This window comes from Lissotriton helveticus, chromosome 2_1 (genome assembly GCF_964261635.1).
Source record: "Lissotriton helveticus chromosome 2_1, aLisHel1.1, whole genome shotgun sequence".
In the NCBI taxonomy this organism is placed as follows: Eukaryota; Metazoa; Chordata; class Amphibia; order Caudata; family Salamandridae; genus Lissotriton; species Lissotriton helveticus.
The window spans coordinates 654,815,777-654,840,224 of NC_136059.1; the positions used below are offsets into that span (position 1 = coordinate 654,815,777).

The window sequence follows — 24,448 nt, forward strand, 5'->3', positions numbered from 1 at the left end:
CCTAAAAAGCTACACTGTCCAGTACTTCAACTAGAAATTCCACCATAAAATCCACAAAACAGCAAAAGCCTGTACAGATTTCCATTGCTTTAACAGCAAACTCCCTCAGGAATGATAGAGAGAAGAACCTGGACAGACAAGCCCCATAGGCTGCCATTATGTGGCTCAGAACAGGATACTGTGCCTTTAAGAGAATCTTCCAGAACCTTCTCCCAGTATCCCAGAATGCATAGCAGGTCCAACTTACTTTCAGTTCTTTTTGAAGGCGTAACACGCCAGACCTGTAGCATTCCTTAAAGGAATATGTCTCTCTCCACCGGGGAGGAGGGAGGGCGCTTATGACTATAACAGAGATACCCCTACTACAGAACTGGAGTTACAGGACAGAAACTACTCCTTCTGTAGTAGGGGATCTCTGTGTATAGTCATAATCTAGTGAATAGAATGGCAAGCCCATCCCCACACCAAAGCGGCGGTGGAGAAAAGAGAATCAACACCACTATTTTGCGAACAGATTTCGCAGAGAAGCCTGTCCAACCTGAGCATCTGCCCTAGCGTCAGTGTCCAGGCAGTAATGCTTAGCAAAAGTATGAACCGACTTCCAAGTGGCCGCCTTGCAGATTTCTGCAATCGGAACATTACGGAGCAATGCTGTCGTAGCAGCCTTGCCCCTGATGGAATGAGCCTTAGGCTTACCTCCTAAGGTCTTATTAGCTTTTTGATAACACAGCTGTATGCAGGACACAATCCATCTAGAGATAGTCTGCTTGGAGGTCGCAAGACCCGTCCTGACTGACCCATAATTGATGAACAATTGGTCTGACCTACGAATATCACTGGTTTTATCCAGATAAAATTTCAGCACCCTCCTAACATCAAGGGAATGCAAAGACCTTTCCGCTGGAGATGAAGGATTCTGAAAGAACGTAGGTAAAGTTATAGTCTGGTTGATATGAAAATCAGAAACAACCTTGGGAAGAAACTTAGGGTGAGTACGCATAACAACCTTAGCAGCATGAAATACAGTATAAGGTTCTTGGCAACACAACGCCTGAATTTCACTCACCCTGCGGGCCGATGTAATGGCCACGAGGAACGCCGCCTTCCAGGACAGGTGCTGCAACGAAGCCTTATGAATAGGTTCAAAAGGCTCCTTCATCAACCTGGACAGCACCACATTCAAGTCCCATGAAGGCGAAGGAAGCCTGACAGGAGGGAATACTTTCTTCAAGCCTTCTAGAAAATCCTTGATCACAGGGATCTGGAAGAAGGAAGTCTGTGAAGGGCATGTCCTGTAGGCAGTCAAAGCAGCCAGATGAACCTTAATGGAATGGACATTAAGGCCAGACTGCGCCAGATGTAGCAGATATGGAAGGATGACATCTTCCTTGCATGTCTTAGGGTCATAGTTCTTAGACGAGCACCAGATGCAAAACCTCTTCCACTTGTAAGCATAAGAAGTCCTAGTGGAAGGTCGCTTAGCCTCCTTCAGTATGTCCATACAATCCTCTGGGAGATTCAAATGGCCATATTGCACTATTTCAGGAGCCATGCCGCCAAACTCAAAGACGAGAGGTTGGGGTGCACCATCCGCCCCCCGAACTTCGTGAGAAGGTCCGGCCTGCACGGCAGCTTCATGTGAGGAAGGAGAGACCGGTGAAGCAGGTCCGTGAACCACCACTGTCTGGGCCATTCCGGGGCAATCAGAATCATCTTCGCCCTGGATTGGGAGAGCTTGATGAGAACCGCTGGAATCAGGGGAATGGGTGGAAAAGCGTACAGAAAGCTGTTCGACCAGTTGATCCATAACGCATTCCCCAGCGTCCCCGGCTGGTAGTACCTGGAGGCGAAGTCTCGGCATTTGCTGTTTTCGGCAGTGGCAAACAGATCTACGTCTGGAGTTCCCCACCTTGCGAAGACTTCTCCTAGTACTTCGTCGTTTATGACCCATTCGTGGTTTTCCTGAATCAGTCTGCTCAGCTCGTCTGCCTGAACATTCTGCACACCTGGCAGATGAGTGGCCGTAATCGAGAGTCCTCGAGCCAGAAGCCAATGCCAGATCGCCTGCGCCTCCTGAGACAGAGTGCGTGATCTCGAGCCCCCCTGCTTGTTGAGGTAATACATCGTGGTCGTATTGTCCGTCTGTACAAGCAGAGAGTTGGTCCGGAAGGACGGTTGAAAAGCCTTCAGCACCAAGTGAACAGCCCTGAGTTCCAGGAAATTGATGTGGTACGTGGACTCCGACGGGGACCACGTCCCTTGAATCTGCAGGTCTCCGGAGTGCGCTCCCCATCCCAGGAGAGAAGCATCCGTCACGATAGTCTGAGTGGGAATGTCCTTGTGGAAGGGAACCCCTCTGAGGAGATTCTCCGCTGAACACCACCACTTCAGAGACTGAAGAGCATGTAGAGACAGTCGTATCTTGTCGTCCCAAGAGCCTCTCCTCTGGTCCCACTGATCTTCCAAGCACTCCTGCAACGGTCTCATGTGCAGCCGCGCATGTGGTGTCAGGAAGATGCAAGAGGCCATCGATCCCAGCAGAGAAGACACCGTCCTCACTGTCGTGGATGGAGTGGACATGAGAGCCTGAGCCTTCCGAAGGAGTGATAAACGTCGCTCTTCCGAAGGAGACACGCTTGCCGACAGCGTATCGATGGAGGCTCCCAAGTACTGGATGCACTGGACCGGAGTCGGGACAGACTTGGACATGTTGATGTGCAACCCCAGCTTGTTCAAGAGAACGCACGTCTTCTGGAAGTGTGCTTGAGCTTCCGAGAAGGAGGAGGCCTTGATCAACCAATCGTCCAGGTATGGGTAGACAAACACCTTGTTCTTCCTCAGGTGTGCCGCTACCACTGCCATGCACTTCGAGAGCGTCCGGGGCGCCTACTTCAGCCCGAACGGAAGTACCGTGTACTGATAGTGATTGGTGCCGACTTGAAATCGCAGGAACTTCCTGTGTTTGTGTGCAATGGGCACATGGAAGTACGCATCCTGTAGGTCTATGGCGCAAAGCCAGTCTCCCCGCTGCAGCTGAGGATAAATCTGATGCAGCAACAGCATGCGAAACTTTTCTCTGCGAATCCATTTGTTTGCCTGTCGCAAGTCAAGGATGGGCCTGAACTCGTTCTTGTCCTTCTTGCGGACCAGAAAGAACCGGGAGTACAGACCTCTTCCTCTTTGAGACAGAGGTACATCTTCTATCGCCCTTTTCCTTAAAAGGATGTCGGCCTCCGCCTGGAGCTCGCGCAGTTGATACTGCGAGCTGACCGGAGGAATCGATGGAGGAGGGCTGATGAACCGAAGACTGTATCCATTGCAAACAATATTCAGCACCCACTTGTCCTCAGTAATTTTTCTCCACTCTGCCAGAAAAAATTGAACGCTTCCCCCCACCGGAGCGGGTAACGGACGAAGGGGAAGTAACCGCTCAGGGTCGAGACCCAGCCGGGCCCTTGTTCGCGGTAGAGGACTGCTGTCCACCTCTACCCCTCTGACGTTTCTGGAAGGGTCTTCTGTATTGCTGCTGTTGTTGCTGCTGCTGCTGTTGCCCAGAAGACTGTCCCCTTCCTCTACCCTGCGACCCGAACCGTCGTTGGAACTGGCGGTAGGGTTTCTTGTCTTTGGGCTTCTCCAAGCCCACGGCCGTCAGGGTTTCAGCCTCGGCCTTCATCCTGGCCATTTCGTCATCTGCATGTTTCCCGAAGAGGGTGTCGCCGGAAAACGGCAGATTTGCCACTCGCTGTTGCGCTTCAGGCTTGAGCGACGTCAGCCGGAGCCAAGCATGGCGTCTCTGATTGATACCGTGGCAGTATCCATGTGCGGCCAACAGGGAGATATCCGCCGCGGCGCTGATGGCTTGGTTCGAAACCAGCATCCCTTCCTGGACGATCTCCATGAAGTCCTCTTTCCTGTCTCGCGGGACAAGGTCCGCAAACTGTTCCATGGAATCCCACAGCGCACGGTCGTACCGCCCCAGCAACGCCGAGTCGCTGGAGGCCTTCATCGTCGTGGAAGATTTCCCACACGCCTTCCTTCCAGATGAGTCAATCCAGCGGCTCTCCTTATCCGGAGGCACAGTGGAGGACGGGAGGTAGCATGTAGTTTCCTAGCCGCCGTCACAATCACCGAATCAGGCACTGGGTCCATCCGTAAGAAGGCCGGGTCCGACTCTGGCGCCCTGTACTTCTTGACAAGCCTGGAGGGAGCGGCTTTCACCACCGCCGGCATAAGGAAGAGCTGTTCAGCAGGCTCAACCAGTCCTGGCACCAAAGGCAGTAGGGGGCGAGACAGGTGCCTCTTGTGCAAAGTCTCGAAGATCACAGAAGTCGTCGGCGTAGGGGCCGTCACCTTGATCCCCAACTTCGCCGCCCCCTCAGGAGAACCTCCTGGAACGTGCCAATGTCATCTATCGGAGACACCCTCGTCTCCGGTGAATCCAACAATGTAGGTGAATATGAACGGGTCCTAGAGGTCGGACGGGACCTGGACCTATGCCTCCTATGGCGATGTCTGGATCTAGAGGAGGATCCGTGTCTACTCCTAGATCTGTCTCTCTTCCCTGATCGCGACCTCGATCTCCTGGGTCTGGGACGCTCCGCCGGCTTCCCCGGGACGGACGTCTTGGGCTTAGGAGGAACCTTCGACTGAGGAGTCTTCTTCGGAGGTGTCGGAAGTCTGGGCATTGACACCGATCTCGGTGGAACCGGAGGAGGAGCACCAGGCACAGGGGCCTGTGGTCCTGACGGAAGAGCAGGTAGAGGAGGCAATGGAGGAGGGGTTGGAGCCCTCGGAGGAGGACCTCTAGGCAAAGGAGGAGGAGGAGGAGGTGTAATAGTCTTCTTCGGGGTATACACCTCTGAGTACACCGTTCCCGGCGACCCACCATCCTTTCCTGACTGAGGGGAGCCCCCCACAGTCCTCGGCCTGTCCTTACGACCCCCTGACGTCGAAGACCGGTGTCCAGACATCGAACGAGGTCCCCTCGACATCAAGCGGCCCTTCGGCGTCGACCGTTTCACACGCCTCGGCGTCGACCGGCTTCTATGCCTCGACGTCGATCCTGACCAGATGGACGATCCTCTATACCTCGACGGCGAGCGCTTACGCCTCGACGGCGACCTCGACCGCCTCGACGGCGACCTCTTCGATCGCCTCGACCTCGATCGCCTCGACGTCGACTTCTTCTGCGCCGGAGACCTCTTCTGCCTCGACGGCAACCTTGTCCGCTTCGACGGCGGCCTCGACGACGAGGATCCCCTCGACAACGACGATGTCCTCGCCCTTGACGGCAAACGGCGGTGTCGCCTCGACGGCGAGCGCCGACGCCGGGTCCTTCGACGCCGTCCACTCGACGGCGACGATGAAGAAATCGACACTGGGTTCGACGGCGGCCTGTGTAAGTCCCTCGATGTAGACGGGCGACGTTTTCTCGACCCAGAGCCCTGGGGAGACCGGGAACTGGCCGTGGACCTTCCTCTCGACGTCGTGGTCAGCGCAACCGACCCAGACGGAGACAATGGACGTTTGCTGGACTTCCTGCCCCTGGGGAGCCCCCCAGAGGCCTCAGCATGGGCAGTAGAAGCCCCTCCAGACCCACCTTGAGCCTTCAGTCTTCTCTCTTCAAGGCCCTGAAGTCTGATCTTCCTCCTGTCCTTCAGGGTCCTGCCAGAGAAGCCTTTACAGATCTCACACTCCTCTGGGATGTGGGAAGAGGGAAGGCAGAGGATACACACCTCATGGGGATCTGACTTGGCCTTCTTCCTGGAGCACTCCGGGCATTTGTCAAATAATGCAGGCATTATGGACAACAAAAGGGTGCAGCAAACCAAGAAGAAAGTCACCAGAGTACTTTAAAAGTACACAAAATCGAATTTAATGAAAAAACACCAACAAAACCCTTGAAAAGGGAGAGCTCAATGCTCCAGGGTCCTGCTTGCAGGAGCCGGAAAAAAGAACTGAAAGTAAGTTGGACCTGCTATGCATTCTGGGATACTGGGAGAAGGTTCTGGAAGATTCTCTTAAAGGCACAGTATCCTGTTCTGAGCCACATAATGGCAGCCTATGGGGCTTGTCTGTCCAGGTTCTTCTCTCTATCATTCCTGAGGGAGTTTGCTGTTAAAGCAATGGAAATCTGTACAGGCTTTTGCTGTTTTGTGGATTTTATGGTGGAATTTCTAGTTGAAGTACTGGACAGTGTAGCTTTTTAGGCTGCATTATCTGTCTTTAAATTCTCTCTTAAGTGTCTATGCATTTCTGCATTTTTTGACACTGTAAGAGATTATTTTTGATTGCTCCGGGGTCCACGCACATGGGCGGGACTATTCACTAGATTATGACTATACACAGAGATCCCCTACTACAGAATAATATTTTTAAGTTATATAATATGTGCGGGATGTTGGGCTTGTAAGGGTATAGGGTGGGAAGTTAATTAAGTAATAATTAACAACTGATTAATGATGTATTCATACTTATTTGACTATTAATTATGTAAATTGTGTAATAATTATATTTAAGTTAGATTTTAGGTGTGGTTGGCTGGATTTGTAGGGGTATAGGATAAAAAGTTAATTATTAATTAATAAATATGTAATTAACTATGAATTAATAAACAATTCATATTTAATTCATTATTATTTTAATTGTATGTGGGGTATAGTGTGGTAGGTTAATTAAGTAATAAATAATAGCCCATTTTTTGTATTGATAATTAATTATTAAAATGGTTTCAAAATCATGATGTTTACTTGCTGTTTTATATCTATGATTTTAAGGGGGTTTAATCGATAAAGTTTATATTAAGAGTTTTATATTTGTTAACCATAAAAAGTTATGTTTCATATATAATATGGGTTTGAACTGAAGTACTTTCCCTATTGTTGGGCAGACTGGAGTGGGAATAGTAAAAGTTACCCCTTCGAAGTCCAACACTTTCCCTCCTGTTGCACAGACTGGAGTGGGAATAATAAATGATACCCCTCTGGAGGCCAACGCATTCCCTAGTGTTGCACTGACTGAAGTGGGAATTGTAAATGTAATCCCTCTGAAATTAAACACTTTCTCTACTGTTACAAAGTCTTGAGTGGAAACAGTAAATTGTACCTCTTCGAAGTCTAAAGCTTTCCCTACTGTTGCACTGACTGGATGAGAAAAGCAGATTTAAGCACTCAAAGTTTGACGATTTCCCTAGTGTTGCACAGACTGGAGTGGGAATAGTAAATTTTACCCATCCTGAGTCCAACGCTTTCCCTACTGTTGCACAGACTGGAGTAGGAATAGTAAATGTTAACCCTCTGGAGTCCAATGCTTTCCCTACTGTTATACAGACTGGAGTGGGAATAGTAAATTTTACCTCTCTGAAGTTCATTGCTTTCCCTACTGTTGCACAGACTGGAGTGTAATTAGTCAATTTTACCCCTTCAGAGTCCAGTGCGTTGCCTACTGTTGCACAGACTGGAGAGGGAATAATAAATGTTACATCTCTGGAGTACACCACTTTCCCTACTGTTTTGAAAACAGATTTTATTCATTTTTCTCATTTCACACAGATACAGCATTCTCATGTTCTCGTGAACAACATGTGTAGGCGCGCAAACAAGCAACCCTGTGGGATTACAACAAATCATAGTCCTGCATCGTGCTAGATCATCCACCTCTTCAACTTCGCCTTCACAAGGAGAATTGTTCATCGGTTGCAGGAGACTTATCCATTCCAACTTGTTATGCAGCCCTGAGGGCCAATCCATGCTACCCTAGGAGTATGCTTACATTGTCCTCACCAATCCGTCTTACCAGACAACCAAAAACACATTCCCCGCCAACCTATTCCCCCCTTCCCTGGTCCCCCACATTAGCCCCATCTCCCCCCTCCCCTCAGACATGCCGCTCTCCCTAACAACACACTTGTTGCACAATATGCATTCCTGACACTTCGTTGGATTCCCTATGGCAGTAATCAATGCCCCATCTAGTAGGGTGCACCCACATTAATCGTCCCCCCTTGTCATCCCACCCTTACATCTGTGATTGTGTTCCCATGTAGTGAAGGGGGTCCCTCACTCCCGGGGAGATCAGTCGTCGTCATCAGTCGGGGTTTTAAGAAGATCAACCATTGCTACCCAGGCCCCCGCCTTGTCCAGTAATTTATTATTGTCAGTTCTCCAAGCCATCTGAAGCCAGAGGGTCCCCTCGCAGTCCGTCCTTTTTATGAGTTCCCGCAGCCTTCGCGCAGTGTTGGGGGCAGTGATCGCCTTCCAATGACTAGTAATTTCGCTTTTAGCTAGGACTAAGACCAAGTCCAGCAATTTGCTGGTGGTTTTATTACGGGCAGTGTGGGGGAACCAATGTAACAGGCAAACACCTCGAGTTAACTGCAGCTCCCGTTCTGTCACCTCTTTCAACCTGGTCAGGACCTCCTCCCAGAACCCGCGGAGTAGTGGGCAATCCCAGAACATGTGTATGAACGCTGCATTTTCCAGCCTGCATCGTGGACAAGCAGTGTGGGAGCCGAAAAATTCATTGATTTTGTGAGGGTACGCCAATAGTAAAGTTTACCCCTACAGAGTCTTACACTTTCCCTACTGCTGCACAGACTGGAGTGGAATTAGTAAATCTTATCCATCCAAACTCCAACGCTTTCCCTACTGTTGCACAGACTGTAGTGGTAAGAGTATATCTATTATTCGGAGACATCAATACTTGTAAAAATATTGTTTAAATATATCTAATATTATTTATTTATTTAATTATGTATTATTTGTTTATAGTAATTTTTTTACTTTATTTTAATATTTTTAGGAAAAGTCTTTTTTTGTTTTTTAATGTAGATGAATTTTGTAATGTATTTAATGTTTTGCATTTGATTTAACATTTTTATGTTTTATATATTGATATAAATATATTTACATATAAATGCTTTTTATGCTAGTAAATTAAAAAAAATGAAATTAATGCAAAAGATATTTTTAAATAACATATATATATATATATATGTATATATAAACATAAACACACATATATTTATGTGTGTATGTTTATATAAGTAGATATTTAAATGTCACTTAAATGTATTTAATTTACATAATATTATTTTTAAATATTAAAATATTTAAGATTTACTATTTCAACCTATATATATATTAATAAACAATATTTTTGTATGTTTTGTAATGATATTAGTCTGAAACAATACTTTTTTTTCAATATTTTTGCACTCACCATTATAAGTAGAGGAAAACAATATTTTTGTAATCAATATTTTTGACAAGATATTTCAGTATTGCGATATTGTTGTGATCGATATTATGTCAGTGATCTGAAAAAAGATCCACTGGAAAGTGCTAGCTATCTTTTAATATCATAAATCATGGCTAAGGTCTGGTGACTCAACTGGGCAGGTCGAACTTGAGCACTGAGACCATGTTGTTTGCTGCCAGTAACAATATCTGAATCATATAGGATCTGTCTGGCCGGGCTTCATGTAAAGGTTCATGACTGGTTCAGTTCTTTTTTTAGCACCATTTCGCAGTGGCCCTACTTGCATTTTTTGTTCCTCCTATAAGCATCTAGGCTGTGGAGTACCACCGAGGGCTTCTCTCAGGCCCACTCTTTTTAATCTGTATGTGACTCCCTTAGCTGACCTGATTGCCTCTTTCTGCTTTCAATTCCATGTCTATGCTTAGTTAGGCTATGACTATGACTTAATTCTAATAAAACAAAGGTCTTGGTATTTGGCAAATCCTCCTGTTGGTGCTAGTGCCCTCAATTTCTGGGGACATGTCTTTGTACCTCTTGCAACATTCACAATCTGGGAGTAATCTTTGATGCCTAGCTGTCTTTTGAAGCCAACATTTGCAAACATATGTCAACATGTTCCCTCATCATAAAAGTCTTTAAAAAAATGTTGCCACTTATTCCTAGAGTCTCTAGGCAACCCTTGATCCACTTGTGGATTATAAGCAGACTGGATTATTGTTTTGCTCTGTTTGTGCATATTCCCCTTTACTTGACCCACAAGCCACAACTCATCCAGAATGCAGGGACCAAACTTGTATTGGATATCCCTAACTACACAAACATTTCAATTTCAACACATATCTAGAGCCTGCACTGTCTTCCTATTTATAAGAGATGTCTGTTTAAGGCAGTCTGCTTTTACTACAAAGCGGTCCAATAAGCTACTCCCAAGAACTACATGTCTCAGCTTTTCTCCAGGTATGATTCCCCCCAGACAATTGTGCTCTCCAGCCTCTTACCTGGTTTCTAGTCCCAGGCATCAAAAAGACAATCTTGAAGGGCACACATTCTCCTTGAGTACTGATCAGTCCTGGAGTAGCCTTTCTTTGGTGATCTGCTCAGAAAAGATTTTCTCAGATTCTGCAAAAACACCTATTTAAATAATCTCTAAGCATGGCCAACTTGCAGTTCTCAGTGAAAGGACTTGCACACTATGCAAAACCTACAATCAAATCAAGACTCACCCCAGCAGATGCCACCAGTAGGGTTCAGGTTGGCCCAGTTGGCCCTAGTTAGGTGGGAACATCAGAAGAAGTCCTCTTGTAGATTTTGGTAACCATATAGCCACACAGGTGGTAAGCCAACTGACCGTTGGAGTTCACTTATTTGTCCTGGGTACAAGAGGGAGCAGGCCCAGTTATTCATGGCTCCTCTCAGGTCACAAACAGCAGTTCTATTCCTCTCCTGTTCTTCTGCAGGTCAGGAAAATAATCTGACGTGGGTACCTGGGGATGCCAAATTAATGTCTGGCAGTAGCTAGGCGGTGGAGGTACTTCCAGGCCCCTACTTTACCAGTGGGGTAGAAGTTCCTATGGGTAACCCTGCCTACTTAGGCAGCAGTTCTAGTTTGCCCTACTACAAACAATCCCACAGTTCCCCTGTCTCTCAAAATCCTAAATGGATAAACCCTTCTCTCCTTGTGCAGAGGAGCCTATGTGCCCCCCCCCCAGAGGTGTGCCCTCTTCTTTGGCACCTTAAACTAGTTCTAGGGGTAGCTTCCAGTGCTTAGTTTGGTGTTTGCCTGACTGAAAGAACACCCCCTGAGGCTATTTCATGTGTCAACTAACATTTGCTTGTGACAAGGAAGCCTCTTTGAAGTAAAGTAAGCTTCTAGGTACCTGCCAGAGAAAACAACTCCCTGCACCCAAGCCTTTGTCTATGCTCTGGAAGGAGTTTTCACACCCCGTCAAGGCTGTTCATTAGCTGGGCTACAATAGAAGATCTAATGCAAATTAGATTCTTCAGGCAGGGAAAAGGTAACTCTCTAAATGTTACTTTTCTTCTTTATTTACTAAAAATCGAAAAGAGTGGTTTAATCATATTTCTAGTTTGTCCTAATTCAGAGATTTTAGAATTATTATTTAATCCCATTTCCCATTGTTCTTTACGGGACTGTAAACCTTGGTACAGGTAAATAGCTTATTCAATGTAAGGATACATTATCTTTAAATGTCTACATGCCATACTTGTAAATACCTTGCACCCTGCCTTGTGGGCTGCAAGGGTTACATAGGCGTGACATATTCGTATTTAAAAGGAAAGCTGTTCTTCTGTCTAAAGGGCTACTTTGATAGGTTGGCCAATTTAAAACTATAGCAGCCGGGCTACAGTGGTAGGCATGGATTCATGTTTGCTTGGCCAAACTGGTGACTGGCACAATAGTGGTGCATTTCTTAGGTGACACTTAACTTCCTATGCCTTGGGTGCATTTAGGTCACCATATATCATGGCCTTATAGAAACGTTAAATATGCCAATTAGGTGTTTCGCAATTATTGACATGTTTTTAGGGTCCGAGAAAATCCACTGGGGCCATGTAGCAGTGTCTCAGTGTACAAAATAGAATAAATAGCAGCAACATTTAAGAAAACTAGGATGACTATGCAAAAAATTGCCCTTTCTCACAAATGGCATACCCTTTGCTCAGGAAAGTGACTACAAAACAGCTGTGCAAGCCCTCATACTCTCACATCTGGATGGTAATAATTCCCACCTCCTTGGCGTCCCAGACTTTACAGATGTACCCTTAAGGGACATCGTACACACCCCAGCTTGCCTCATCCCTGGTCTAAAAAACTTTGAACACCGCACCCCCCATCCTGATTTAACACCATTGGTTCCACTTCCTGGTTTGCACCATCTTCAGAACCAGCTACACCATTTATATAGCCATCACAAGTACACCCCTGCTTATCTTACAGACATGCTCGTTATCTCTGATGACTCACAGCACACCAGACTGCAGACTAAGAATTGTCAAAAACAAAAAACAAGACAGCAGGCCATTTCCATCTGTGCACGCAGGATCTGGAGCAACATCTCAGTTTACATCAGGACCACCCCAACATTGTTTCAATTTAGGAAAGAGTTGAAGACTCACCTTGCTAAAGAACACTAAATTACAATGCATTAACCATCCACAATCCAGCTTCCGCTTGTGTTACTAATTTGATGTAGTCTTGTCTTCGAACATGTACAGCTCTCTGCTGCATTTTGTCTAGGTTTGCATTATAAAAATACCATATGCTTACATACATACACCTATACCCCGCTCTCCCGAATGTCAAATATGGATTTTGACCTCAACACATACCTAGAAAAGCTGTAATCACATTGGGTGAAAAAAACATATACATAAGAAGGACCACGGAAAATTCCTTCCACTCTACTATCCAGAGTATGTTTTTAGAAATAGAAAATGTATATAGTTATGGCATCATTCATTTCCTCCTTTGTTCTGTGCATCAATAATAATTGTGGATCTGATGTGAGACAACATGCTCTACTTGTGTAAACTCTGACCGAATCATTAAAGTTGTTTTATGTTATGGAGAAAATGTTAGTTTTACAACTACTGAAGAAGAATATGCATTCTCTCATCTGTTCTACTGTCGAACTTAAAAATGAATCAATAAACCATGTTATAAGAGATCAGTCTGCCAAATATTACATTTCTGATTTGCAGAGTACTATTTTGGTACACACTCACGATTACCACAATGCTTCTTCAAATGTGCTATTTTTATGGGAATTACTTTTAACAGAAAGAATCATGACAGAAATGCACATCTGTTTCTAGATCACAGTCATGGTGTACATCAATTATTGGTGTATAATAGCTAACATAGAAATTGAATTGTGTACTAAAGTGGGGAATCCGGTGTCTGGCAAACCATCTGGCAAGCCCGTGTAGAAGCAAGGACCAGGCAAAGGTGCAGGTATGGTGCAGTGCTGCCTTTTCTCGTTAGGGGAAAGTCGGGAATCTCAGGAGGGAAGGGACCTACGGTACCACACAGAGAGGCTAAAGTTGGAAAGTGCATATATTATGGATGGTTAGGGAGTGACAGGCCAGGTCCCAAATAGAACTGTGGTTAGAGACCTGAGCTGGCAGGAGGAGTCAAAATGTGGCACTGCGGAAGAGAGGAATTTTGGAGTACAGGCACTTTTGCTGGCACTGGAGTACCGGGATGCTGGAAGCCACAATGAGGTTTGCTCATGCTGCTCTAGTCCTGCCACTGGGGCTCTTTGGCTTTTTACAAGCGAGTGGGTCTGTCAGTGGTTTCTGGCTGCAGGTGTTTCCTTCTTTCTGGTGCAGCCAGTAGAGAGCGGGTTCTATCTCTTGAAGATTTATATAACCACATTTTTGTGATCAAGGAGGATTGCAAGAGAGGATCTGCCTTTCTGATCTGTTTTGACCTAGAATAAACTATTAATTTGGTGCTTTGAATGCAACAGCAAGCGAGCTGACCTAATGCCAAGGCCTTAGCATCAAAGCATAGACCTAGATTCCAAATGTCATGATCCTGTGTCAGAGTGAAGCCTGGAGCTAGGGGCATGCATATTTGGTGGGCTTCCTGTGACCTCAAAATCTAATGAAGTACCAACTTTAATGAGCATAAGAGGGTTGAGAAGGCGTGAGAATTCAATATGACCGAGGGCTTGGTAGGAAGACTGGTTCAGCTGGTAATCCAGTGCGCAATGTTTTTGCAAACAGCAGTGGTGTAACTGACCAAGGGTAACACAGTGGTCTTGTATCAGCCATGTGGTGTGTTGCATTAGATTTGGGTTTAGCTGACACAAAGAATGGAAATGTGAGAAAGGTAAAATGGTGGGAGGTTGGGACTTAGGATGGACTGATCAGTGCAGAGGATGTCAAGCGTGAGAAGTATGATGTGGGTCAGGCATGGGGTAATTTCTTTCTTTGAATGAGTTGAAGTGCCAGCTCATTGGGGGGCTTGGCTGGATGCTTTGTGAGTTTTTTCAGAAGGTTCAGAGATCTGAAGCACGAAAAGGATTTTAGAATATGGCGGTGGTCCTCGATCGAATCAATCTTCATCAGCCCTTTGTCTCTACTTCCTAGTGAGCCTGGCTGTCTTCTACTGGGCTACAACGGTCCCCTTCCATCAGCACAGAACCTTAACAAGCTTGACACTGAACCTAGGTGATGGTCTTCTTTTGCAATGTGGGGATATGAATTCTCCAGTCTTTCAGCATAGGTCCTCTCAGCAGTTATGCTTCCTCTCAAATAGGCCCACTGCATGGAGGAGGGTTTATCAGAGCATATGTGTATTACATTTTAAACATATGTCTCTGAACTTCAGAATAATATTGATGGCCTTTTATTAGTACACTGATGCTCAAATGGAAAATCATATCAGTCAAACAAAACTTGTGGTGATAGAGATATAGCTGCAAAATGTCACTATGGTAATTAAGGATATACTAGTCTCCCACAAAACTCACCTTGCGACTCAGGTTTTGCTGTTTTCCGAGATTGAAATAAAGAGAAGATACATTATATCCATCCTCCTCTTACCTATCTACATGCTTACACAGTAATGAAGGGGTAATGGGTTGCATGTATTTGAAGCACTAAGTAAAGCAGGTCAGTGTCATTTGAGAATTAGACAAAGCCTAACATTGGTTTGATAAACCTACATTAAATTGATCTTGTAATCTTGGAGCCTAACAGTTGTTGAAAGACATCAATATCAATAAGATCTTCTATGCCCATTACTCCCAATTGTAAAGCTTTTAGTGAACTTGATTCAAACCTAAACTTTAGTATTTTGAACTCTTGAACTCCCACAACCCCACCCTATATTTAACTGCTATCACTGAAACACGAATGGACCCCAATGACTTAATTACTCCAGCAGCCCTTCACCCAAATCTCACTACTTTTTCCAACATGCCCCTCAATCTTTTACTGATTTCAAAATGACTTAGCTACTTAAAATCTACCACCAGCCCTACTACATCTGATGACTACCTCCTCCATGTGCAAACCAACTTTCCTCTAATAATCCCCTCTCCAAGTGACTCTGATTTTGAGAAAGAAACACTGTCCAGAGTATCTCACATCATTCTTGCATGACCTACATGAGTACCCCAATCATGTTGTGCATGGTATTTCATTTTGCCCCTTCAAGAGCATTGTTGGCCCTTTGATGTATATTACCCACTACACATTTTCACCCCATCATCTCAAGCCCACAACCATGGATCACACCAAGCATCCGGATCATTAAAATCAAATCTTAAAACCAATATGCGGGCACTACTAAGCTAATGGTGGAAACATAAGACCTACACAACCTTGCAAGTTATAAACTGGCCCTACGTACACTTTTCAATGCTTTAGACAGAGCAAAATCCTTTGAGTTTGAAAACCTCCCTCCAAACTCTCCATCACGTCTTCCAAACACCATAAGGTCCCTGCTCACTCTATTTAAGCACAACATCTCATCACCTTATGACAACAACTTTACCACATAGGTCTCCTCTGAAATCTCTATTGTTAGGGACAATATGTCCACATAACGTAAGCCAACCCATCCTCTTTCACAGCGCCTGGATCCCAGCAAAGCTCTAAAACATTAACAAATTTCGACATCGTACCTAGAATTTAACTCATTCAAGGCAGCTAATTCATCTTATACCCCCTCTAACCCATTTAGTCTTCCCACCATCAAACCCTTGATCCTCCTTTACAAGGTTCTCTACCTCACAACACTGCTCAACCACTTGCTCGCCAAAGAAATGTTCCCCTCATGCTTTACATTGGCTGTGATCCCACCCTTATTAAAATGTCACACTGCTGACACCTCTTTACCTGCCAACTATCATCCAGTTTCTAAGTTTCCCTATTTCTCTTAGACAGTGGAATGTCTGTTTTTCAACCTACCATTGAACTATCTCTCCATCAATAGCCTGCTCAACCAATTTGAGTCTGGTTTTCATACGCTCCAATTTACAGAAACAGAGCTCACACGTGTATCCAATTTCATAAATGCTGCACACCACAAGCGTCTCACTCCCAATCTTACACTCTTACACGTTTCACTGCTATTGACACTGTTGATCATCCTACAATAATCCTCACTAGACTCATTAGCCAGCAAAGGCATAGTTCTGAAATGTTTCAAGTCATACCTCTCCAACCTTTCTTACTCAGTCACTTAGAACAATGCGTCATCAACTTTAAATCCACTCTCAGTGCACATCACTCAAAGATCAGTCAGAGACCCTCTTCGTTTCTCACTTAACAACTTCTCCTTCAGCAACATCATCTCTTCATTTGGTCTCTCCTATGATCTCTAGACCGATGACACCCAAATTGTCCTAACTCTTACACCCCATCTCTAATCACTCATCTCAGACTATCTTAGCTCTATTTAACACTGGATGGCATTACAGTCTATAATGCTGAACCATAAAACAGAAGTTCTATATTTTCCTGCCTCTACGTCTTATGCCTCTTGGACCAATGTTTTCCGTTTTCCCTCAGATTCACTGGCATCTGCACCATTTGCCAGAAACCTGGGGGTTGTATTTCTCTCTAAACCAGCCGAAGCTGCATGTCTTTAACTAGTCAAAATTAGCACGGCCATTCCACTTCAACCATTCAACACTACCAGTGCAGTTATTAACTCACTAATGATCAGCAAAATAGACTGTTGTAACGGCCTGATGGCTGGCCTACCCAATTACTCCAATGCACCACTCAGCAAAGTTATAAACTTGAAACTCAGATTCTCTTCACTGTGTCTCACAAATTGGCTGGATAAGTGTCAAAAAACAATGCCATGTGCAAGTTGCTAATACTAGTATTCAAATCCATAAACAATCTAGCTCCTAGTTCCACCCTGAAATACTAAACACACACAAATGTGTAACATTTCTAATGTTTGCATTTGTATGGAATATACTTTTTAAGATTATGTGTTTAATTCATTTTCTAATAAACATGTACATTTGAATGTACTTTTTAAATTACGTTTATTCTTAACTTTTAAATTAACTGTACAATACATATAATTTGTCTAATGTTGAAATAAGTCAGTTCATTTAACAAGCTGGGTCAGCTGTGTTCTTATTTTATCACCCTACCTCTATTATTTGTTATGGGAGTTCATGACAGTACCTATTAGTGGCCATGTGTGGTGCTTGGCTTACTCAAAGGTGGGCAGTAGTCCATTTACTCCTGTATTGACATATTTATAGTAATGATTTTACTTATTTGTGGGTGTGTGTTTGTATTATCATGTCCCACCTAAACCCTCCTTAGATTTCTCTAAACCCCTCCTTTTTTTGTAGTAAGTATTTCCATTTCCTAGCCGTTCCTCCTTGTCCCTCTCACATTTATTATTGAAACATATACTTAAGTTTCCCACGATTTCTGCTAACGTGGCATAGATCTCTGCACAGAAAAGATATAAGAGGCGGGGGAGAGGTCTCCTTCAGTAGGTTTGTAAATAGCATTTTTTAGTATGAGTTATCCTACTGAAGTACCAATTTATGTACTTTAAAATATAGTGTGTGAATAGTCCCCCATGTTAATATATACTCCTTTTAAACTAAAACTGTCTTACCTGAAATAGAGCATTTAATGAACAAAGTGATTTCCGTGGTGTTCACAACTGCGGTTAGGCTACAAAACCGCTACAATGGTGTGTTTGCTCTATTTACATGCTCGGTTTATAAAGCACTAGGTCAGTCAATACAACAAATAACTAAAATTAAAAAAAACATTCTTACAACAGGAAACATTTTCCACGCTATGATAGTGCACAATGAATGTCATTTGTGTGAATTAATTGACCAGTGACATGGGTCCCGTGCTCATTATGCCACTGGATTCAAGCTAGCCTGGCTGATGAGCAGTGATACCCCAAAATCGGTTCCAGGATGCTTGTTTCCGGTCCAGAGAGGACCTGACCTGGTAATGCAGGCTGGACTGCTTCAATGGGGAGCAGGGCCAAGAATAAATTGCATATGGCTGGGTCCAAACTGGAATGGCATTGTGAGCAAAAAAACGATGTATTTAGGTCCAGATCTCTGTACTGTGGGTGAATATTTGACATTGCTCAGCATTTCGTCCATCATCCTTTTGTGGTATTATACAAATATACATGAAGTAGTGAATTCAAAGGTCACACATGCACGGGTGTTGATTCACCAAAATACCTGGGGTGTGAAAGTGACATCTCAAACCCCTGGATCGCCTATGCTATCAAGGGGTTAACTCTTCATTGATACCTTACATTTTCATCAGCCTCATATTCTATGCTGAGGGGTTAGGGAATGGTAAAGGACTGGGATTACAGAAAAGACACAGAGAGGAACCTTTGTCAGTCTCTTTCTCTCACAGTCTTTAGTACTCCTGAGACAAGGGGCAGCAAGGGTGGTTGTTACCCTTAACTACTGTTAATTGAAGACCATGCCTCCATGTGGAGTGAAACGTCAAATATTTCATGAAAACATTGAAAGCTGAGGTTGACGAAAGACTATCAGTGCCAAACACATTACCACATATTAGACACTGCATACAAAAAAGGCATAGGCAAGCAATATAAGAATTCAATATATCTGTTACTAATTGAGTTCTTATGGTCACTTAAACACCAAACCATCAGTATATATAAATAAATGATCCAGACACACGTTATCACTAAGAAAGCCAGTAACTTTACTGATTTGTCTGCAAAATACAAATTATACCTTATTTTCAGCAGGAGAAACTTTGAAATTGTCCACGTTTGTTGTTCACTACAGACAGCTGAAGTAAGTCCCTTGAGATATACAGATGTGGTTTAACTTAGTTACAACATCTTGTCATCTAGCGGCGACAAAGTCCAGCTTATGCCGCGGTGAGTCTCTGTTTCAAATGCTTGCATGTTCCCATTTACAGTCTACTGAATTGATTTTGTTTTTTTTATGGAAACAAATACCCACAAAAATGAAAGGATACAGCAAACCAGCTGAAGCAATCCAGGTGAGGAGCTCACTTTAATCGGGTTCAGCTCTGGCTACCTCGTGTGAAGCACAGTTGCAAAGCTAGGTTCACACTGATGTTCAATTGCCTACTGAATGAAATTTAGTGCCTTTAATCAGTGTGAGAGAAGTATGGCAAAATAAGACAAATGCCCTTTGACCACCGTTTCTGAATAGGGATCTATATGCAGAAAATAGGTAGCTCAACACTTGGATTGCTCCATGTCTTTGGTAAAATATATCAACAAAAGCATTTTATCCATTGAGTCTAGAGTCTAAAGCAGAGCAACAGGTAACATCCTATGAGTCCTTTGTGAGCCGTGGCAGGATATTAGCAAAATGTAAGCGATGACATCACAACCTATGGCAAAAACAAATATTGATGAAGTACTCCACATTTAGGCAGAGCCTTTTTTATTTTAGAAGTGGCTTTTTAGAAGAAAAAAAAGAAAGGAAAGCGAGCAAAACATAGATTTTTCCAACCTGGGTGGTAAACTATAGGCAAAGTATTGCATCATGGAATCCACTATAGAGGGCCCAGGAGAGTAAGGTAGACAGGAGCCTCTGTATAGACTATTTCTTGTGGGTTTAGCTTATTCTACATTGTTGTGAAAATTCCAGGAAATTAAATGTTGATCACAAAGAGGTTTTATATATGAAAACGTCAAGAGAAATGCAAAGCAGAGTTTTGTGCCTACAGTGCATACACCTTTAAAAGAAGTATGCTAGGGACAAAAATTGAACACAAAAGGCAGAGCTTAGAGCATACAGTATACAAAACTTGTTTTACACTGGTGAAGTCCCTTTTCTGAAAATATGCTGCTAGGTAAAAATGTCGAAGATTTGTCTATGCGCATAGATAGAAACAATGAGGGTGTATATAAAATGCCACCGATTGTGTTCAATCATGAATGATGCCTAATTTTTGAAGCAGCATGGCTCTTCTACGTAGCAGGGCTCTGCCCCCAACTCTTAAATATCAAGGGCTCACAGAAGCCCAAATCAGCTTTACAAATACAATACATGGCAAGTCACATAAGATCAAAGTAGAAAGTTAACATTTACAGAAAGTGATCCTTCACAATCAAGTTGTGCTTTTTATGTTTATTAAATCGGTTTACAAATACATTATAATTCTCGCTATATTGCCATTGTGACAGTAGAACTGATCAGTGCAAACTAGAGGGCCGGACGGCGTCCACCATTATGCGATTCTATTCTTCCTGTGCTAGCGGAGAAACACTGCCAGGTTTGCTACACATGGCCAAGGGAGCACTCATACCCTACCCTGCTTCCCTACTTAACTTACAATATACTTGCGACTGTATTCTACAGAGCGACGCCCCACCCTACATTACATGTGCCGCGGAGGCAAGCTTCAAGGTGCTCCTTTGCTATTATGGCTATTCTTCATAGTTCCCTAGAAAGACCTTGCCATTGGCAAGTTAGTGCTATCAATACTGATAAAACCCATGTGTACAGAAAAGATGAACTACGGTACGGGATACATTTGCATATTTTAGACAGAGCTAAATTCCACCATTCTTAAACTGGGTACATGAGTACAGCCGCATTGCTACACCAAGGAAAGTGGTTTTGAACAAAGAGGGTGTGTTGCGGTATGTAGATTAGCTTGATCATTTGCTACAATGCACGAAACAATGTTGCTTGGATCTCATTACTATATACAATGGACATCAGTTCCCAACCTGAATGCAAAATCCTGGCTAATTCAACATGGTTTTGGTTATTACTGAATGACTAGGCCTAACCTGACAGGTTATCCGTTTTTCCTTTTGTGACATAGTTGACTTTGAATCTGCAAACTGGATGCAGAACTAAATAAAATGACTCCACTGTGCAACTGCACAAGCGTACACCCCTTCCCAACTATTAAGATAACAAAACCTTCTGCTATTACCATAATTAATATATATATTAGAAAGCTATACACAAGCATGTTAATTTCACAGATTTTTTTTAAAAAGGTTCTTAATATTACTTTATATAATTAGAAATACACATTTCAAAAAACAAAACTTCAACGAAGAGAAAAAAACTATATCTTGGTTAGCAAAGCATGGAGTTCTTCATGGCTTTAGGGTTGTGCTTTCTGTACAAAAAAAGCCAATTTTTCACTTGTTTTCTTCAGGACTGTGTAAAATATCAGCGAAGCTATCAAGAAAAAACACATTCTGGCTTAGGTCATCTACAAAAAGCCACAAATGCTTTGCGAAATTTTGTTTTACTTTTCTTTTATATGAAAATAAGCAAAATGCAATGTACATATTTTTTATACTTCTATTTTATATGTGTGGCAGACCCAGAGTTTAAACTTAAATATGCCAGCTCGCACGCGCTCTTGAGCACACCTTTTTTCATGGGTAAACATGGCGCCCTTTGAAGCGGCTTTCATGCTCTCCACGGGGCTCCATTTTGCCTAGGTGCACCGCGCTATCTGTGCGCGTGTCACATACGTTGGGTGGCCCCCTCCAGATTTCAGTGATCTCCACCACCTCTGGGTCTGACAAAACATCTGTACATTTTCTATATGTTGCATAACAGCTGCTTTCTCTCTCGGTAATTAATTGCCATTTCTGGCGAACTTTTCCTTTAGTCTATTTACATGTAAATAACGTTGAACCTGCAACATGACACTATATTGTAACATACATTTTGCAAGGGAGCACAACAGTGAATACAAGTTAGTCTTACAATCTATTTTGTACACGTGTTCTTTTGTACAACTCAAGTGCTAAGCTTGCTGTCTCATACTTCTCTGCTTAACCTTTTACTGATGCACTGAGGCCATTTGAAAGTACTTTTACAAAAACAGAGTACCTGACTTTTTTTCACACACGGCACATATATAATGCATATCTACCCTTCCCACCTCCCACTCCCCCGTAAATGTATAGCACACACACACTGCAAGAAAAAACGCATATGCAACCATTCCATCATGTCGCCCATCCTTCGGAGAGCCGCATGCGCTTGACTGTGGGACTTTCCCGTTCGTCCGGCGAAGGTCGGAGGAGTCCAATTGGGGAATGGAAATCGTTCCGGTGATCCTCTCGGTCGCTTCCGTCGTAGGAACTGCTGCAGCTGCTCAGACTGTCACCGGGCGATCTCCCCGCCTCAAGACGCGTGTGGTGGTGGTGGTAGCCCGAGGGCGTGTTGGTACGGTCTCTAGGAGGAGAAACAGGTTCTGACTTGATGTTGAGGCTTTGAGTAGAAGGCAGGGAGAGATTTGTACTCTGAGATAAGTGAGTGCTAGTGCAAACTCTGTAGGAGGAAAGGAGACCCAGTTACAGAATGGGGATGCAAAGAGGTCCCCAGACACTCAAATACACTCACTTCAATCCCCAGCGGAAAGATTCAAGCAGATATTAGTGAAGCGCAGTGTGAAAGATGAGCAGGATGCAAGCGATAGTGGGAGGAAGCAGGAAGTGAGGGAGTGAAGGCACGTGCTAGCTAGCCCCTCCCCCTTGTTTCACCTAACTCTCCTCTTTAAAGTGCTACAAAAAATTACATCAAAGGAGGTGCAGTGTTGGTGGGAAGCAACCTATATGTATAGAGTTTGAAGTGAATCTTGTGGAAGTGAAGTCACGTGCTAGCTACCCCGCCCCCCTCTTCACTCTAACACCCATCTTTAAAATACTGCAAAACATTAAATCAAAGAAAATGCAGTGTCAGAGTGAAGCTACCTGTGTGTATATAATTTGAACTGGATCGTGTACAGTTCAAGTGTAGCAATGAGAGATATGTAAGAAAAAATCTTGTGAAAACGAAGACACAATAAGCACTAGAGTCACATGAATCAAGCCAGTAATTTTTTTTTTGGTTGCAAAATAGCCGACAGTAGCAGCAAAAGAATTAACGTATCATCAATTGGTGGAGGGAGAGAGAGTAGAGATCCTTTCAATCTCCTTTCAATAATTATAGATCAATGTGGAAAGGATCACTGGTCCTGCATAACCAAGGTCTGCAGGTGGATCGGTAGGTGTCTCCCAAATAAAAGACCCTCATACACATGTTTTTTCAGAGTCGTGTAGCGGTATATGATGTGTCCCCGCTTCTTGTAACACGTGTCCGTGCGTAATCCTTGGGTCAGTTTTTGTTTGCACCCTCCGCCAGGAGGTTGTACCATTGGTTAAAACAGTAGTGATGGTGAATAAGTGAAATAGTGCTATAAAGGTGTTCTAAAATACCCGGACAGCCAGAGGTTCAACTTTAATATTTCTGGATTCGGATAGAAGGTTAAGGCGTGTCGCTATGGAATTATTTAGGAATTCTAGCGCACTAATCTTGTGAGGTTAAAAGTGGTCAACTTGTATCCTCGGGAACCACGGCAGTTAGGGGGAGGCTTCACTCTAGCCTTCAAACACCCGTCTAGCAGCTTGTGCTGTCTCTGCCCTTGGTGACCTGGATTCCGGGTCACCAAGGGCAGAGACAGCACAAGCTGCTAGACGGGTGTTTGAAGGCTAGAGTGAAGCCTCCCCCTAACTGCCGTGGTTCCCGAGGAGACAAGTCTTACATAATGTAGAGGTACAATGTGACCTACTAACACAAAACGAATCAGGTTACAAATTTACCTTTTCCTTTTTTTCACTTAATCACTTTATGGTCCTGAGGAAAGCCGACTGACCAATAGGCAGATAAGGCTGAAACATGTCGACCACTTTTAACCACACAAGATTAGTGCGCTAGAATTCCTAAATAATTCCATAGCGACACGCCTTAACCTTCTACCCGAATCCAGAAATATTAAAGTTGAACCTCTGGCTGTCCGGGTATTTTAGAACACCTTTATAGCACTATTTCACTTATTCACCATCACTACTGTTTTAACCAATGGTACAACCTCCTGGCGGAGGGTGCAAACAAAAACTGACCCAAGGATTACGCACGGACACGTGTTACAAGAAGCGGGGACACATCATATACCGCTACACGACTCTGAAAAAACACGTGTATGAGGGTCTTTTATTTGGGAGACACCTACCGATCCACCTGCAGACCTTGGTTATGCAGGACCAGTGATCCTTTCCACATTGATCTATAGCAAAAGAATTAATGCATCACACAGAAAACTCTTGGTTTTGGGAAAAATAGTATAAAATATATGGCATCCAAATATCAGCAGCAAATTTCAG

At 43.9% G+C, this 24,448-nt stretch overlaps 1 protein-coding gene across 22 annotated transcripts in view; it reads right to left on the reverse strand.

The window, feature by feature from the left end:
* Nucleotides 1–18,963: 18,963 nt before the first annotated feature.
* Nucleotides 18,964–24,448, reverse strand: part of MEF2C (myocyte enhancer factor 2C) — a 566,275-nt gene continuing 560,790 nt past the window's right edge. For 16 of the 22 annotated variants that reach the window (XM_078675348.1, XM_078675359.1, XM_078675352.1 and 13 more), the window contains one exon: nt 18,964–22,577. In XM_078675348.1, coding sequence (XP_078531474.1) covers nt 22,253–22,577 — 325 coding nt within the window. In that variant the 3' untranslated portion in view covers nt 18,964–22,252. The remainder of the gene's footprint in view (nt 22,578–24,448) is intronic. The other 6 variants (XM_078675363.1, XM_078675358.1, XM_078675355.1 and 3 more) reach the window with 1 other exon arrangement.